At 40.9% G+C, this 18,028-nt stretch overlaps 1 protein-coding gene across 1 annotated transcript in view; it reads right to left on the bottom strand.

Annotated features, from left to right (window-relative positions):
* Positions 1–18,028, bottom strand: part of cubn (cubilin (intrinsic factor-cobalamin receptor)) — a 359,402-nt gene that overhangs the window by 127,115 nt on the left and 214,259 nt on the right. The window contains exons 40-44 of the mRNA XM_059971453.1: positions 15,113–15,291; positions 13,859–14,065; positions 9,657–9,797; positions 6,699–6,880; positions 1,058–1,229 (exon numbers count right to left, since the gene is read on the bottom strand). Of these exons, the coding sequence (XP_059827436.1) occupies positions 1,058–1,229; positions 6,699–6,880; positions 9,657–9,797; positions 13,859–14,065; positions 15,113–15,291 (881 nt within the window). The remainder of the gene's footprint in view (positions 1–1,057; positions 1,230–6,698; positions 6,881–9,656; positions 9,798–13,858; positions 14,066–15,112; positions 15,292–18,028) is intronic.

Genomic DNA, 18,028 nt, shown 5'->3' with positions numbered 1-18,028 from the left:
GAACATTAGTCCTTAGCACAGAAACAGCACCCTGGTGCCTAGAAAATGAATCACTATACCCCTGTTTTAAGACATAAAAAAAAGTAAAATTTTCCCATTTTGAAGCCAGGAAGCCTGCTCATGAGGAAATTGGCACTGGCACTGGCACTGGCACTGGCATTTATGGGGGATTATTCGCCCTCTCAGAGGCTTCATTTGATCATTATATTTTCAATTGGTGATGCTATCAATGAGCACAGCTCATTTTTATTGTTTAATGTTAGAAGTCAGATGAAAAGTTCAGGACCAATGATTTTCATAATTAACTCATTGTAAAGTAGAAGTAATACATGATTTAAAATGTCTTCCACACTTCCAAAATACAATTCCTATTTTCAAAAAAAAAAGCCTCAATGAAATATTAATTAAACAAATTCAGTACCCCTATAAAAATGGAGGTATATGTGACTGGTAGTTTGAAAGAGGCTGGTGGAGGAATTCATGCCATCATGTAGGATCAACATGCCATTGACTATCTTAGACAAATTTCTTTAAACATTTTGACTGTGTTGTGATCTTGAAGGGCAGCAAACCACAAGAATTATTTCTCAAAAGAATTTTGTCTGAATTTAGCAAATTTTTTGCTTTCCACTTTGCATATCAAGAGGAACCTTCACTCAGAGGGTGGTGTGAATGTGAAATGAGCTGCCAGTGAATTGCAAGTTCAGTTTCAGCATTAAAACAAAATTGGATAGACAGGGGTGGCAGAGGCATGGAGCACCATGGTCCAGGTGCAGGTTGATGGAACAAAGCTAGATAACAGCTTGGCATGGATTGGATGGGCCAAAGGCCTGTTTCTATGCTGTGGTGCCCTTACATGAGGTAATCAAGAGAAATCAGAATTATAACTTGTATAAAATCTCACTGCTAAATTTTTAAAGTAAGAACGGTATAATATACGTCGTCACTACCTCCTCCCATAGATGCTGTCTGGCCTGCTGAGTTCTGCCAGCATTTCGTGTTTTTGTTTTTATGGTAAAATATTAGATGCTTGGTACACAAGTTTGTTATTACTGACCTGCTTCCTCCTCTGAGGTATATGTGGCATTAAACCCTCCATTTGAAGTTGACATGTCAGTTACAAAAACAACTCGCATGGTATTTCCAGACGATTTCACTTGCGTGCCACTCTCAACAATGCCACAATATTTCTGCAATCTGGGAGAATTGGGATGAAATCCATTGTATATCTAGTGACATATAGATGATCAGTTAATGATTAGTATCCAAAACAATCCTTGTTGCTTTGATATGACTAACAATTTTAGCAATTTTTACACTTAGCTTTATGATAATAGGTCAATGTTTAGAAGTGCCAATGTTGTCAATAATGAGATCAGGCGTCTTTAAAAATTCCTATTAAGTCTTTTTTTCAAAAAAAAGAACCAATGTGTGAATGGTACAACCAAGCCACTCATAAGAAGAGTTTGGGGCTGAGAAGACTTCTTTTATTGTCCACTGGGCCTTAGAGAAGATGTGGGCAACAATGAGGTTTAGATGTAATTAGCCACCATATTGATGGACACCAAGAAGAACAAAGCAATTTCCAAAGTTAAGCAATTCCCTTTCCTGTTCACTTCTGTGATTGGTAAGCTGTTGATACATATCAGAAAATGTGGCATCTAACAAAACTAAATCTGCTCATTAATGCTCATGATAAGCACTCTGGAGATTCTGGAAAGCCAAAGCAAAACACAAACTGCGGAGAAACTCAGCAGTTCAGGCAACACCTATGGAGGGGAAAGACCAGTTGACCCTTCAGCAGTCCTGATGATGATGGATCTCAGCCTGAAACTAGGCTGGCTGGTGGCGCAATAGCATCAGCGCCGGACTCCGGAAAGAAGACTCCCGAGTTCGAATCCAAATCAGGCCAACCCTGAACATGCTTTCCATCCGTGCCGGGTTGAGCGTCGAGCTAGCCTCTCGGCCTCGTAAAAAAAAAGGGTCGAATCGGGAATGTTCATATCGTGACCTCGTTAATCCGAAAGGAGACCAATCCTGACACCACACGCCAGACAAGAATGGTGCGACACGCTAAAAAAATTTTTTTACAAGCCTGAAACTTTGACTACTCATTCCTCTCCACAGAGGCTGCCTAGCCTGCCGAGTTCCGACAGAATTTTGCAGTATGTGTTACCTTAATGTTAATAGAATTGTCACTGAAGTATTTACAATCTGTTGGAGGAGTTTTTTGGGTCAGGCAGTACCTGTGGAGGGAAATGGACAGCTGACATTTTGGATTGAAAGATAGAGGGGAGATGGCCAGTATTAAATGGTGAGGGGAAGGGGTGGAGCAAAAACTGGCAAATGATAGATAGATCCAAGTGAGGAAGGGCAAGAAAAGTAAATGAGCAGAGAAGAATTGAAAAAAAATGGCAGAGGTTGGGAGATAATACATGGTGCAACAAAGGGCTGTGGAAGATGGAACCATATAGTAAAAGATGATGGAGCAAGGAATCAAATAAGGGAGGTGATCTGGACAGATGAGAGCGATAGGGGGAAGAGTGTCTGTTTGATGGGTAGGTAAGGGGAGTGAGTGGGTAAAAAAAAGGGAAATAAACATGGTAATGGGGTCTGGTTGAGTTGGGATGAAATCATGTAGGAGGAAGTGGGTATATTAGGAGGAAAGACTGGAGGAGACGCACGTCCCTGCCTCAATTGGAAGGGCTATTTAGGGCCCTAGGTGTTGGTGATGGAGTAGCTGTAGATACAGGTATAAAACCTCCTGCAGTTGTAGGCAAACTTTGCCTGGGGAGAGGGACAGATGGGTGGGGAGGATGAGTGACCAGGGAGGGAGTGACTCCTGTGGAAAGCAGGAAAGGTTGGGGAGGGGTACATGTGATTGGTGGTGGCATCATATTGTAGCTGGCAGAAGTATCAAAGAACGATGTGCTGCATGAGTAGGTGGGTGAGATGATTAGCTGAGGATCAGTGGAACTTCAACCATCAGGCTCTTAAACCAAAGGAGATAACTTCACTAGCTCCATCATTGAAATGTCCCAAAACCTATGGACTCGCGATCAAGGATTCTTCATTTCATGCACTCAATATTTATTGTTTAGTTATTTGTCTGGAGGAGAGCTGGGATAAGAGCAGAAGTATGGGAAATGTGGCTGAGTTGTAGAATGTTTTTTTTCAGCAAAATCAAAGTGGCAACCAGACAAAATTTACTCTGAAAACACAGGCTCATCGAGCAGGATAATAACAATTATTTCTTAAAAGCTTGAACAGGGCATCATTGCGCAAGCATGTGGAGGTCAGCCAGTAGGAACAGCGAGAAGAGTTTAAAAAGACAGATTTATACGCGGGCGTTGGAGTAGAGGGAGACAGAGAAGAAAGGCTTTGGCTCAACAGGGCTTAGACGATAACTGGTCGAGGCGAGGTAGGTTAACTGTGTAGAATACAGACGAAAAGTATGTCGTGAGGCTGGTTTTCTGTGCTCGGTGTCAGATGTGGGAGGTTCTGGAGATTCCCAGCCTCCTGGATGGCCAAATCTGCACTAGGTGCATCAAGCTGCATCTCCTTAGGGACCGCATTAGGGAACTGGAGATGCAGCTCGATGACCTTCGTCTGGTCAGGGAGATTGAGGAGGTGATAGAGAGGAGCTATAGGCATGTAGTCACTCTGGAGCCTGGGGAAACAGATAAGTAGTTAACAGTCAAGAGAGAGAAGGGCAAGGGGCAGATACTAGAGAGTACCCCAATGGCTGTCCCCTTAACAATAAGTACTCCTGCTTGAGTACTGTTGGGGGAGATGGCCTACCTGGGGGAAGCAACAGTGGTGTTGCCTCTGGCACAGTCTGGCCCTACGGCTCAGAAGAGTAGGGAAAGGAAGAAGATGGCAGCAGTGAAAGGGGACTCTATAGTTAGGGGGTCAGACAGGAGATTCTATGGATGCACAAAGAAACGCGGATAGTAGTTTGTCTCCCAGGTGCCAGGGTGCGGGATGTTTCTGATCGAGTCCACGATATCCTGAGGTGGGAAGGTGAACAGCCAGAGGTCATGGTACATACTGGTACAAACAACATAGGTAGGAAAAGGGAGGAGGTCCTGAAAACGGACTACAGGGAGTTAAGAAAGAAGATGAGAAGCAGGACCTCAAATGTAGTAATCTTGGGATTACTGCCTGTGCCATGTGACAGTGAATATAGGAATAGAATGCAGTGGATGATATATACGTGGCTGAGGGATTGGTGCAGGGGACAGGGATTCAGATTTCTGGATCATTGGGGCCTCTTTTGGGGCAGGTGTGACCTGTACAAAAAAGACAGGTTGCACTTGAATCCCAGGCGGACCAATATCCTGGCAGGAAGGTTTGTTAAGGCTATTGGTGAGAGTTTAAACTAGGATTGCTGGGGGGTAGGAACCGAACTGAAGAGACGGAGGCAAGGGAGGTTGGCTCACAAATAGAGAAAGCTTAGAGACGGTGCAAAAGGGAGGATAGGCAGGTGACAGAGAAGGGACGCACTCAGACCGATGGTTTGAGATGTGTATTTTAATGAGAGGAGTATTATGAATAAAGCGGATGAGTTTAGAGCGTGGATCAGCATTTGGTGCTATGATTTTGTGGGCATTACAGAGACTTGGATGGTGCAGGGGCAGGAATGGCTACTTCAAGCGCCAGGCTTCAGATGTTTCAAAAAGGACAAGGAGGGAGGCAAAAGAGGTGGGGGCACAGCATTGTTGATCAGGGATAGTGTCACGGCTACAGAAAAGGAGGAAGTCATGGAGGGGTTGTCTATGGAGTCTTTGTGGGTGGAACTTATAAATAGGAAGAGGTCAGTAACTCTACTAGGTATTTTTGAAAGACCACTCAATTGTAACAGGGACATTGAGGAGCAGATAGGGAGACAGATTCTGCAAAGGTGTAATCGTAACAGGGTTGTAGTGGTGGGAGATTTTAATTTCCCGAGTATTAATTGGCATCTCCCTAGAGTGAGGGGTTTAGATAGGGTGCAGTTTGTTAGGTGCACTTAGGAAGGATTAGTGACACAATATTCCACAAGAGGAGAGGCTGTACTTGATCTGGTATTGGGAAATGAACCTGGTCAGATGTCAGGCCTACGCTGTGATTTTTATAAATGATCTGGATGCGGAAGTGGAGGGATGGGTTAGTAAATTTGCTGATGACACAAAGGTTGGTGGTGTTGTGGATAGTGTGGAGGGCTGTCAGAGGTTACAATGGGACATTGATAGGATGCAAAACTGGACTGAGAAGTGGCAGATGGAGTTCAACCCAGATAAGTGTGAGATGGTTCATTTTGGTAGGTCAGATATGATGACAAAATATAGTATTAATGGTAAGATTCTTGGCAGTGTGGAGGACCAAGTCCATAGGACACTCAAAGCTGTTATGCAGGTTGACTCTGGTTAAGAAGGCATACGGTGCATTGGCCTTCATCAACCGTGGGATTGAGTTTATAGCCAAGAGGTAATGTTGCAGCTATATAGGTCCTTGCCAGATTCCACTTGGAGTACTGTGCTCAGTTCTGTTTGCCTCACTATAGGAAGGACTTGGAAATCATAGAATGGGTGCAGAGGAGATTTACAAGGATGTTGCCTGGATTGGGGAGCATGCCTTATGAGAATGGATTGAGTGAACTCGGCCTTTTCTCCTCGGAGCGACGGAGCATGAGAGGCGACCTGATAGAGGTGTACAAGATAATGGGAGGCATTCATCATGTGGATAGTCAGAATCTTTTTCCCAGGGCTGAAATGACTAGCACAAGAGGGCACAGTTTTAAGGTGCTTGGAAGTAGGTACAGAGGAGAGCTCAGGGGTAAATTTTTTATGTAGGGAGTGGTGAGTGTGTGGAATGGGCTGCCAGTGGCGGTGATGGTGGTGAAGCTGATAGGGTCTTTTAAGAGACTCCTGGATAGGTACTCGGAGCTTAGAAAAATAGAGGGCTATGGGTAAGCCTAGGTAGTTCTAAGGTAAGGACATGTTCTGCACGGCTTTGTGGGCCTAAGGGTCTGTATTGTGCTGTAGGCTTTCTATGTTTCGATATTTGTGTTCAATAAAGTCCATCAACATTCCAATTTAATGGATTCTATTTATTGGGTGTCTTCTCCTATCTGAATTTATAGCTGGCACTGTACGTAGTCTTATAATAAGCAAAATCTCATGACACTACAAACATAAGACAGGAAGCCTGCTCTATTTCTTCATTTAGTAGTTGAGTGCTGATTTTCAGGGCCACATGGAAATTATGTATAATTGCTATTGCTGCAATCAGCCCAGCCCACCACTCCACCCCCACCCCCCCAACCAGAGGATCAGTAGATATCCAGGAAATCCCAAGGCCACTTAAACAAACATGCTGACAGCAAAGCATTTATCTTCTAGTACACTTAAGATTTGAAGCGCACTATTGCTGAAACATACATCTTTGTGTGGCTCTTTTACAAGAATAAGTCACTCAGTCTTTCAAATGCGTCATACAAAGGATCTGCACAGAGTAGGTACCGTCCTGTAGTGTGCTTTTAGACAAAACTAATGCCCTAGGACAACAAATCTTGCAGCTGTTTGACCTAAGAGGGCCGAGCTAACTTGTGCAATATTCCTGTTCACAGCCAGCAAGAGAAAGCAAAAACGATCATTTTAAGTTCTTAAATTACTATCAGTTGATTTCATTTTTGACCAAAATGAATGCTGACTTACTTCAACATAATCATAGTTGCAATTATTATGCATTTCCAGTCGAAGATCATTGAAGGTCAGTGTCACTCTCCGTCCAACTTGTACAGTAATTCTCCATTGACATTCCCGACTGTGAGGGTATAAGTGTGGGTAGTTTGGAGAGCTGATAGTTCCCGTCCCTGCAGTCATTTCACCTCCACACTCTGTAACAATAGTTAGCCCATTCACTTTCATTGCAAACATTAGGAAGCAAAATTTTATTTCTACTCTATTAATTATGTCACATTATTCCAGTGAGACGTTTAATAAATAATTGTACCATTATTACGAGCAAAGAATAATTATGCTGTCCATGATATCAAAAGAGTTTTAGGTCTAGAGTTTTTATATAAGCTTAGTATTACCCAGATTTAATGAAGCATACACACAGGGTAGTATTAAAACTGAAGCTTCTATACCAGTATTAAAGCAGAGGTGGAGGAGAACACAATATTAAGGTTTTGGCTATAACCACTGGGTGAACCTAGGCAAGGGCTGACTAACAAGGGATAAGAACATATGGTTTGAAACTGATATGCACTCCCTGTGTTTCTCAAAGCTTCAACAATGCATCGTTAGAGTTTAATCTACAATTGATTGAGGAATGAAAAATTTATGTCCAATTTAGTGCTCTGACTGGCTTGAACTGTGCCTGCTTTACATTCTCCTCATGGATGCTTGGAGTCTGTAGATCTAGAATTTTTTTCCTGAAGATACCTTGGAAGGATGCTGCAGTGGATGTGAACAATGTCGACATGTACAAAGGTAGTGTAGAATGTAGATATACAGATTCTGAATCCTGAGCCAATAAAGTGAAGTTTCAAAATGTTTGAACGTAAGGGAACTGCTTAGTCTCTATTTTGCTGAACATAGGATTTAATTGCTCCAGATATTCAAGGAACCTTTTCGACACTTATCCATGTATTTTTGCATGTTAGGATTGATTGTTTCATTATCTGAGATATTGTGAATAGAGAAGGACATCATGCAATCAGCAGAAAACAGATCATTGTTGTAATCCATGAATGAGGGCAGATTCTGCATACAGAGATGCTGAAGCAAGCTTCTAGAGTGGAAAGGACCAGTAACCATCTATCCAGCCATTAGTGAAGTTTTCCATGAAGCTCATTAACTTCAATTTATCAGGGTTCCTTTATGCTATATTTGGTTAATTATGTTCTTGATATCTGGAGAAGACACTCTCATCAATAACTGAAATTCAGATATTCCATCTGTATTTTCTGCTAAGGTCAGACTACGACCTAGATTTGAGTGGTTCAGGCAGAACTGCATGCAATACAATTATCAACTCCACCAATCAATCTGTGGAACATTTAACATAGATTGATAAAGTGGCAATAGGTTTGGTTGGATTTGCCTCATTTTTGTGGATAGCACAAGTGAAACCTGGTCTACAGGAAATGGTGGATGAACTGAATTAGCATTTTGTATCAGTCTTCACTGTGGAAGACACTAGCAGTATGCTGTAAGTTTGAATGTGTCAGGGGGCAGAAGCGTGTGAAGTTGCCATTACTAAGGAGAAGCTTCTTGGGAAACTGAAGGGTCTTAAGGTAGATAAGTCACCTGGACCAGATAGCATGCACCCCAGGGTTTTGAAAGAGGGCACTAAAGAGATTGTGTAGGCATTAGTACTCATCTTTCAAGAAGCAATTGGTTCTGTCATGGTTCTGGAGGAATGGAAAATTGCCAATGTCACTCCACTCTTCAAAATGGGAGATAGGCAGAAGAAAGGAAATTATAGGCCCGTTAGTCTGATCTCAGTGTTGATTAGTCTGACCTCAGCAAGATGTTGGTGTTGATTGTTAAGGATGTGGTGTCAGGGTACTTGAAGACACATGATAAAATAGGCTGTAATCAGCATTGTTTCCCCAAAGGAAAATCCTGCCTGACAAATCTGTTGGAATTCTTCAGTGTCAGAAATTCTTCAGGGTCCTGCACTTTGGTAGAAGAAATAGAAGGATGGACTATTTTGTAAATGGAGAGAAAGTTCAAAAATCTGAGGTGCAAAGGTTCTTGGGAGTCCTCGTGCAGGATTCCCTAAAGGTTCAATTGCAGGTTGAGTCAGTAGTGAGGAAGGCAATTAAAATGTTAGCATTCATTTGGAAGGACTGGAATACAAAAGCAAGGATGAAATGTTGAGCCTTTATAAAGCACTAGTGAGGCCCTCACTTGGAGTATTGTGAGTATTGTTTTGGGCCGCTTATCTAAGAAAGCATGTGCTGACTTTGAAGAGGGTTCAAAGAAGGTTCACAAAATGATTCTGGGATTGAAAAACTTGTCATATAATGGACATTTCATGGCTCTGGCCCTCTACACATTGCAATTCAGAAAAATGAGGGGTGACCTCATTGAAACATTGAATATTGAAAGGCCTCATTTGAGTGGATGTGGAAAGGATGTTTCCTATGGTGGAGGAGTCTAAGAGCAGAGGACACCGCCTTAAATAGAGGGGCATCCTTTACCAATAGAGATGTAGAGGAATTTCTTTAGCCAGAGAGGGGTGAATCTGTGGAATTCATTGTTACAGGCCCCTGTGGAAGCCAAATCAATGGGTATATTTAAGGCAGAGGTTGGTAGATTCTTAATTAGTCAGGGCATCGAAGAATATGGGGAGAAGACAAGACTGGGGCTGAGAGGGGAAATGTATCAGCAATGATGGAATGGTGGAGCAGATTTGATGGGCCACATGGCCTAATTCTGCTTCTATATCTTATGGGCTTATAGTGCTGTAGTCTAATTGCTGATCCAAAGTAGGCTGGCTATGGCCAAACTATACTGTATTTGCAATGTTGGCAAAATATGAGTCAAAAGATGTCATTCTATCCTCCTGTACTAACCTCATGTAGAAAAGCTTTTAACAAAAATGTTTTAGATTGTATGCAAATAAAACACATTGACCTGTTTGCAGGAATAAACTACCTTCAATGCTGGCTACAAAGTGCAGACTGAACCCTGTGTCATTGACAGATGCATCACTGCTGAAGACAACATAGGCAAAGCTGTCTGAAGTTTCCATGGTGCGAGGTAATGTGTTGCCACAGTTTCTCCCCAGCAAACGCCCTGCATGAGTGAAACAAAGTCAGATATTGCACCTTTTGAACTTTTAATATAAAATGTCATATAAAATGTCACAATGTCATATAGACGTACAGCGCGAAACAGGCCAGATGCCTGCACATCCACAATGACCAATTCACATTGGTGAATTGTAACAATTCCATCGTCTAGCACAGGGGTCAGCAACCTTTACCACTGAAAGAGCCATATGGACCCGTTTCCCACAGAAAAGAAAACACTGGGGGCCACAAAACCCGTTTGACATTTAAAATGAAATAACACTGCATACAACGTTTTTTTTGCCTTTATGCTATGTATAAACAAACTATAATGTGTTGCATTTATGAAATCGATGAACTCCCGCAGAGAAAACAAAATTACATTTCTGCATGTAACAAAAACATTTTGAACTCTGAAAAAAAGACGTTGGGTTGAAGGTTACTTTTAAGTAAAATACTCAATGTCTATTTGAGTCCTTCTTGTATTTATGAAAAACGCCGAACTTAAATTTTCCGCCAGCAGCAAACCAAAAATAATGTCAGCCAGCTGTCAACCTGAAAAATAAAAGGACTATTTCACTGAAACATGAAAAAATATGAATATATGTAAAATAATAGGCAATTAAAATATTTATCATACTTGGTTAATGGGATTTCTGCTCCTGGACCTCAGTGCACAGCGTCTGCTCATCATGACGTCACCTTCATCTTTACACAGGATCGCAAGCTGTCATCTGTGAGGTGTGCGCGATGTTTGTTTTTAATAAAGTTCATGTTGGAGAACATCTGCTCACATACATATGTGGATCCAAAGATCGACAGGACTCCAAGCGCATACTTTTTAATGTTTACATAAATGTCGGGGATAGCATTCCATGTTTCGAACACAAGTTTGTCTGTTTGGGGATGTTTTCAATATCGCTCCATCTGAGCAAGAACGGCCTTCTGACGGGCAACATCTTCAAGGTCTGCTGTCAAGCATCTAAACTTGGACACCCATATGACCTTGTCGGCTGTGTCGGCCAGTTCCATCTCAAGATCAGGTTGACTCACACCTGCCAATGCAGTTGTATTCAGTAGGGATGGATCGATGCTTAGGGGAGTGGCGGGTGTCAGGCATTGGCAGTGGTGACATATTAATAGCGATAAAAAAACACGTTGTAGTGGTATGCTACACGCAGCGCTAAAATAACAACACGGAGTCGGCAAACTGCAGTCAAAGATAACTTTATTTGAACTAAACAGCCTTGCTTTTAAGCCTCCCTCAACCCTTCCCCCCGTGGACACGGATGCTCCAAAAGACACATACTCACAAATCCCCGTAGGCTATCTTCCTTAGCCGGAACGCTGGCTAATTGTGAGCCGGTTCGGATGTGCCAGGAAATGGGTCGCCACAACGTTTTATTTAGATTGTACAAGATCACCATAATCTTCAAATTTAGAATTACATTTCAAAAACTAACAAACTAACATAAAATACATTTTAATTAAATACTCATCATTTATTTTCCAAAGCCACAGGGAGCCGCAGCACAGAGATGAAACAGTCACATGCGGCTCCGGAGCCGCGGGTTGCCGACCCCTGGTCGAGCACTTAGCCCATAGCCTTCTATGTGCAGATGATTCACGTACACCCTTGAACACTTAAATGTTGTCAGTGTTGCTGCTTCTACAGTGAGGAGCAGACTGTGCTGCATGCCAGTCCTTTAGACTAGTAAATCAAGAAACAGGCATCAATATAAAATAATGACTAATGGGGATATTAGGACCATTAACTCCACTGACTATGATTTTTTCACATGGTTCTGCTCATCTTCAAAACAATAAGGTTGGAATAGGTGACAGCAGAGTGAGTATTTGTTTAATTGTTAATTGTTGTTTTACATTTTGATAATTGTTTGCAGGTTTCTGGTTACTGCAACATATTGCTACTCCAATGTGTCAACTTGATGTTAGGAAACAATTTCAAGCTTACCAATCAAGAAGTGAATTCACAGACACTATTATAAGGAGTTGGTATATGGATCTTGGATCACTGAAAAAACCCAAGTCAGGCCACGGTAACTTATTTTGCTATAGTTACAGTTACATAAGAAATTTTATGAGTAAAAGAGTTTCTTGAAATGGTGTAAGAAAAAAGAAAAAAAGTGAAAAAACATTTGTGATTTCACAAAGGAAATCTGTACATGTGCCTGTTTTAGGAAGCAGCTGACTTTCATATTTAAATCAGGATTCTCTTTCATGCACCAAAGTCTCCAGTAAAAATTTGAGGTGCCAATTTGTGGTCCATACGTTAATCGTAGCAACAAACACAAAATGATGAATCAGAATCAGGTTTGATATTATTGGCATATGTCATGAAGTTTACTAACTTTGTGGCAGCAGCCCAATGCAATACATATTAAATATAGAAAAAAAACTGAACTACAATAAGTATATATATGCATATTAAATAGTGAAATTAAGATAAGTGGTGCAAAGAAGAAAAACCTAGTGAGTTCGTGTTCATGGGTTCAGCGTCCATTTAGAAATCGGATGGCAGAGGTGAAAAAGCGGTTCCTGAATCACTGAGTGTGTGCCTTCAGGCTTCTGTACCTCCTTCCTGATGATAACAATGAGAAAAGGCATGTTCTGGGTGGTGGGGGTCCTTGATGCTGGAAGCCACTTTTCTGAGGCACTGCTCCTTGAAGTCTTGGATACTATGGAGGCAAGACTGGAAGGGAAGGAGAAAACCCCCCTGCCTTCCCCACCATCTGGATTCACTATTACTTGCCAGTTTGTATTCTTTCTCTTCCCCAACCTTCTTATTCTGGCTCCTTCCCTCCTCCTGATGAAGGGTCCCAACCCAAAATGTTTACTGTTTATTCTTCTCCATAGATGCTGTCTGACTTGCTGAGTTCCTCTACAATCTTGTGTTATTTGCTCTGGATTTCCAGCAGCTGCAGAATTTCTTGTGTTTAGGAAGCAGACTGTTCTAATTGATTGAAACAGCAAAGATCCTGAGGGATCTTGACAGGATAGATGTGGAGAGGATGTTTCTCACACATGTAGAATCTAGAGCATGATGCCATTGTTTAAAAAAAAAGATGTCACTCATTTAGGAAATAAAGTATAAACTTTCATAGAAACATACAAAACCTACAGCATAATACAGGCCCTTTGGCCCACAAAGCTGTGCTGAACATGCCCCTACCTTAGAACTACCTAGGCTTACTCATAGCCCTCTATTTTTCTAAGCTCCATGTATCCATCCAGGAGTCTCTTAAAAGACCCTATCGTATCCACCTCCACTACCATTGCTGGCAGCCCATTCCACACACTCACCACTCTCTGTGTAAAAAAAAAACTTACCCCTGACATCTCCTCTGCACCTTCTTAAATTTGAGATTCTTTGAAGCCTTCAGCCTCAAAGAGCAGTAGAACCAAAGTTCAGTCAATATTTGACAAGAAAAAGTTACAGGTTACAGTAGGTACTCAAGAATGCAAAAATGAGGTTAGAAACATAAGCTTGCAGAGTTGGCTCAAAGGACTGAATAGCCTGCTTTTGATTCTAACACATATGATAGCTTGTAGTACATGTATTTGTGAGTTAAGATTTCCTAATTTAATACATTATAAAGGTTCAGGTTTTAGAAAGGACCTGGGAAAAACAGTCCAAATTTACAGTTTTCCTATAATTGCTTCTTCCTGTAATTGCTTCTAACTAGTGCCAACAATCTAAGTATTAATCCAGAATAGTCTTGCAATCATTTGAAAATTTATATGTATGACTTACTGCATTATGATGTTAATTAAAGAAGCCATAATTTGAAAACCATACATTTCATCATAAATGTGATGATCTCAGGTGCAGCACTTTGACCAGATACAATAGGTTTTAGAATTCAGGGACAGGTAATTTCTTGAAGGCACAAGCCCAATATCAGTTTTACTTTCATCTGACTCTGGGCCAAAAGCAGATGAGTGCTGCTGATAAGACTTAGGATTTTTTTTTTTAGTTGGGCAAATAATATAAATCTAACAAAAGAGCAAGACACTACAGTTACTGATACTTGTGATACTCACCACTAGCATTATGTTCTCGAATTTCCACAAAGTCTTTGGTACAATTGGTTGCATTTTCCACATTGAATACCTCAAAAGTAATGGTAAGATAATGACCTGTGGGTCCCTCCAGAAACCATTCACAGTGAGAATTATCTGGATAAAGTGAAGGAAACCTGGGGCTCTGAAGAGTTCCACTCTGTGCAGATATCTTTCCACCACAAGTAACTAAATGTGAAGAAAGGAAACATTGAAAAGCTATCAAAGGCTCCTCATTATATGCTGAGTGAATCTAACACTTAACATTTAGTTTTAAAGAAAATATATATCAATCATGTTTCTAATCCCATGAGTTGCCATTACTATACAAAATTATACACATCTAGCAACATTTCAATTCTGGATTGATACCTTTTTAAACTTTATTGGAATGATATCACTTGCATTACATCTCTGAACATCTAGAAAATTGCTTATTTCAGTCAAATATTTATTCATAGTTGAGTGAAACATACCAAAACTAAATTAAAAACTGGATATTTTAAATTTTGCCTGAGAGTTTAAAACTTCCCAATATTATTTGGGGATTGGAGGTTCTTTCCATCTCAAATATAGCCATAATTGGAATGTGAAGGGTTACATGTTGAAAGATTTTGTTAATCTGGATTTTGTAAATCGTGCTTTAGTTTTTAAACACTGATAACTGGAGGAACCAATTAGGTATCTAAGTGTCTAAATTAAAGGAAAAGGAAGATTACGTTTTTTAAAAAAGTAAAGGGAGATCCACTACCAAGGAGCACAACATGAATTACGAGAGGCCTATACCCAGTTTCAGTGAACAGCAGACTGGCAACTCAAATGCACCCCGAGTAACACACAGGCAGCTAAATTATGGGTCCTCACCAAGAGGTCTGTAATATTAGATTCTGGGAAGTACACAAAAGCACTCAGTGCAAAATGCACACCACTAGAGGCTTTCAAAACTTAGACCAGGATCTGAAATCTCTATGTAAATAAAATAACTTTTAAAAAGAGAAAATTTATACTATTTGTCTTTATGAAGTGTTGTTCCCCATCATAGGGCTTGACCACCTGGGACCACACACTGCAAATTCACAATGTGGATTTAATATTTCCAGCAGATTTTGAAATCATTGCCATGGATAATTAATGCTAACACATTTAATCTCATGCTCCTTGAGGATAATCAAATGACCAAATTCTACAAAAACGTTATGATCCAAGTTCTATAGACAATTTACAAAGTTTTTATACCTATTGAATATTTGGCTTTGAATCCCACATAGTTCAAAGCGCTGTTAGTTTGGAATCTCACATACATGACTGTGCCTGTAGATCTTTGACTAGATGGCTTAGTAGATCCACAGAAGTGCCCAATCAGTGGAGCATTTGAATTAGCTCCATCACGCAGCTCCAGGTAATCCAAGTTGCATCTGATGAAGAAAGTAGTCTTGTTAAATCTATGTATCAGTAAGGTTCTTTACCTCATTGTAAATGAGATGTCAATGCCATGAAATGCTGAATATATTCTGCAGTTTCTATCATTGTTTTAGATTTACAGAGTTATATATTTTGCTTTAGGTCTTATTTTGCAAATATTGAAATTTGCATTAGGCTCACAAGATGACTGTGTTTTCTATGACTAATCTATAATATTAACAAAAATTATTTATGCTTGGTATTTATTCTGAAGATTTATCAAATTCAGTAGCCTGGCTTGGCTCAGTGGGAGCAAAATCAAATACAAACACCAGAAAGTGAATCTGGTAAGGCTTGGTATCCATTGAAACTGGGGATCAGTTCCAGTCAAGATTGTGCCTGCATACAATGCTCTTCGGTCTATATCTTCTGGATAGATAATGAAACCATATATTTCAATCCTTTTATGTCCTTTACATTAGTTTTTTTTTATCTTGGATGTGATGTTGTAGTCAGTGATTTGTGGTTTGGAGATCGTTTGGGTGTATCAGAGCAAGGTGAAATTACAAGTAAAAAATGTTCAATCAGCTAATGGCACTGAAAGCTGATACATCCCCAAAGACTAATAATCAGCAAAGTGGAAAAAGTAGCTGCAAACATTGCCATCTTCCAAAACCCTATTGATAAATTATTGGATGGCCGCAAATGTAAGCTCAATAGATAAAGTAGTGAGACAGGAAACAATAAATTTCAGACCTATTAGCCAGTATATTGCAGTATAAGAATATTGCTGAAACCTACTATAATGGGTGTGGTAATAGGACACTTGGAAAATATCAGCAGGATTAGGCAAAGTCACCTGAATTTACAGTATGGTGGACTTCTTTGCAAGAGATTTTAAGTATTACATCTAAGATTTCGCACTTTCATTAGGCACCACAGTAGCATAGCTATTAGCACAAAAGTATTACAGCTTGGACTGTTCCAGAGTTCAATTCCAGTGCTGTTTTGTAAGGAGTCTCTGTTCGTCCTGCCCATGGAATACATGGCTTTTCCCCAGGTACTCCAGTTTTCTCCCATGGTCCAAAGATGTACCAGGTAGATTAATTGGTTATTGTAAATTATCCTATGATTAGGTTAAGATTAATCAGGGTTGTGGAGTCACTGGGCCAGTGCAGATCGAAGGTCTGAAAGCACCTACTCTGCACTGTCTTGTGAAATAAAAATAAATTAAATCTATAATTATACAGCCCTGTCATGACATATAGGCAGTCGGCATCACTACATCGACATCTGCATTGGTGCTGCTTCCTGCAGCCATGCCAGGCTCATCGTCTTCATCAACTTTGCCTCCAACTTCTACCCTGCCCTCAAATTTACCTGGTCCATTTCTGACTCTTCGCTCCCCTTTCTCAATCTCTCTGTCTCTGGAGACAGTTTATCTACTGGTGTCCATATAAACCTACTAACTCACAGCTACCTGGGCTATACCTTTTCCCACACTGTTACCTGTAAAAATGCCATCCCATTCTCTTAATTCCTCTGTGACTGCCATATCTGCTCTCAGGATGAGGCTTTTCATTCCAGAAGAAGGAGATGACTTCCCTCAAAGAAAGGGGCTTCCCTCCCTCCACCATAAACAGCGCCCTCAACTGTATCTCTTACACTTCATGCATGTCTGCTCTCACACCATCCTCCCACTACCCCACCAGCGACAGATTTGTCTTGTTCTTACCTACCATCCCACCAGCCTCCCCAACCAGCACATAATTTTATGGAACTTCTGCCATCTCCAATGGAATCCTATCACAAGATCACAAGACAAAGGAGCAGAGACTGTGTCCTCTTGTCCTGGACTCACCCACCAAGGGAAACAGCCTTTCCACATCTCCTCTGTCCAACCCTTTCAACATTTGAAATGTTTCTATGTGATCCCCTCTCATTCTTCTATTCTCTAATGAATACAATCCAAGAGCCAAATGCTCCTCATATGTTAGTCCCTGCATTCCAGGAATCATCCTTGTGAATCTTTTCTGAACTCTCTACAACATCAGCACATCCTTTCTAAGATAGGGGGCCCACAACTGCACACGGTATTCCAAATGGGGTCTCACCAATGCCCCATAGAGCCTCATCAACACCTCCTTACTCTTGTACACTATTCCTCTTGAAATGAATGCCAACATAGCATTCGCTTTCCTTACTGCCAATCCAACCTGGTGGTTAACCTTTAGGGTATCCTGCACTAGGACCCCCAAGTCCCTTTGCACTTCTGATTTTTGAATTTTCTCCCCATCTGAATAATAATCTGCCTGATTGTTTCTTCTTCCAAAATGTACAACTGTACATTTCTCAACATTGTATCACGAAACACATCTTTCCCCTGCCCCCCCCCCCACTTTCTGCTTTCCACAAGGATTGCACCCTATGTGATTCCTTTGTCCATTCGTCTGTCCCCACTGACCTCCCTGGCACTTATCCTTGCAAGCAGAACAAGTGCTACACCTGCCCCTACACTTCCTCCCTCACTATCATTCAGTGTTCCAGGCAAGGCGACACTTGGAGTCACCTACTGTATAAAGTGCTCCCAGTGTGGCCTCTCATATAGTGGTGAGACCTGATGGAGAATGGGAGACATAAATTTTTGTATGAGGAGGCATTGAGTCAAATTGGATTGTATTCAATAAAATTTAGGAAAATTACTGGGAACTTTTTGAAATACATCATTATGATAGAGTAAGACATTTGCAA

The sequence above is a fragment of the Hypanus sabinus genome, chromosome 6, assembly GCF_030144855.1.
Source record: "Hypanus sabinus isolate sHypSab1 chromosome 6, sHypSab1.hap1, whole genome shotgun sequence".
Taxonomy (NCBI): domain Eukaryota; kingdom Metazoa; phylum Chordata; class Chondrichthyes; order Myliobatiformes; family Dasyatidae; genus Hypanus; species Hypanus sabinus.
Note: the sequence above shows the minus strand (reverse complement) of the source record. Positions and strands in the feature narration are given on the sequence as shown.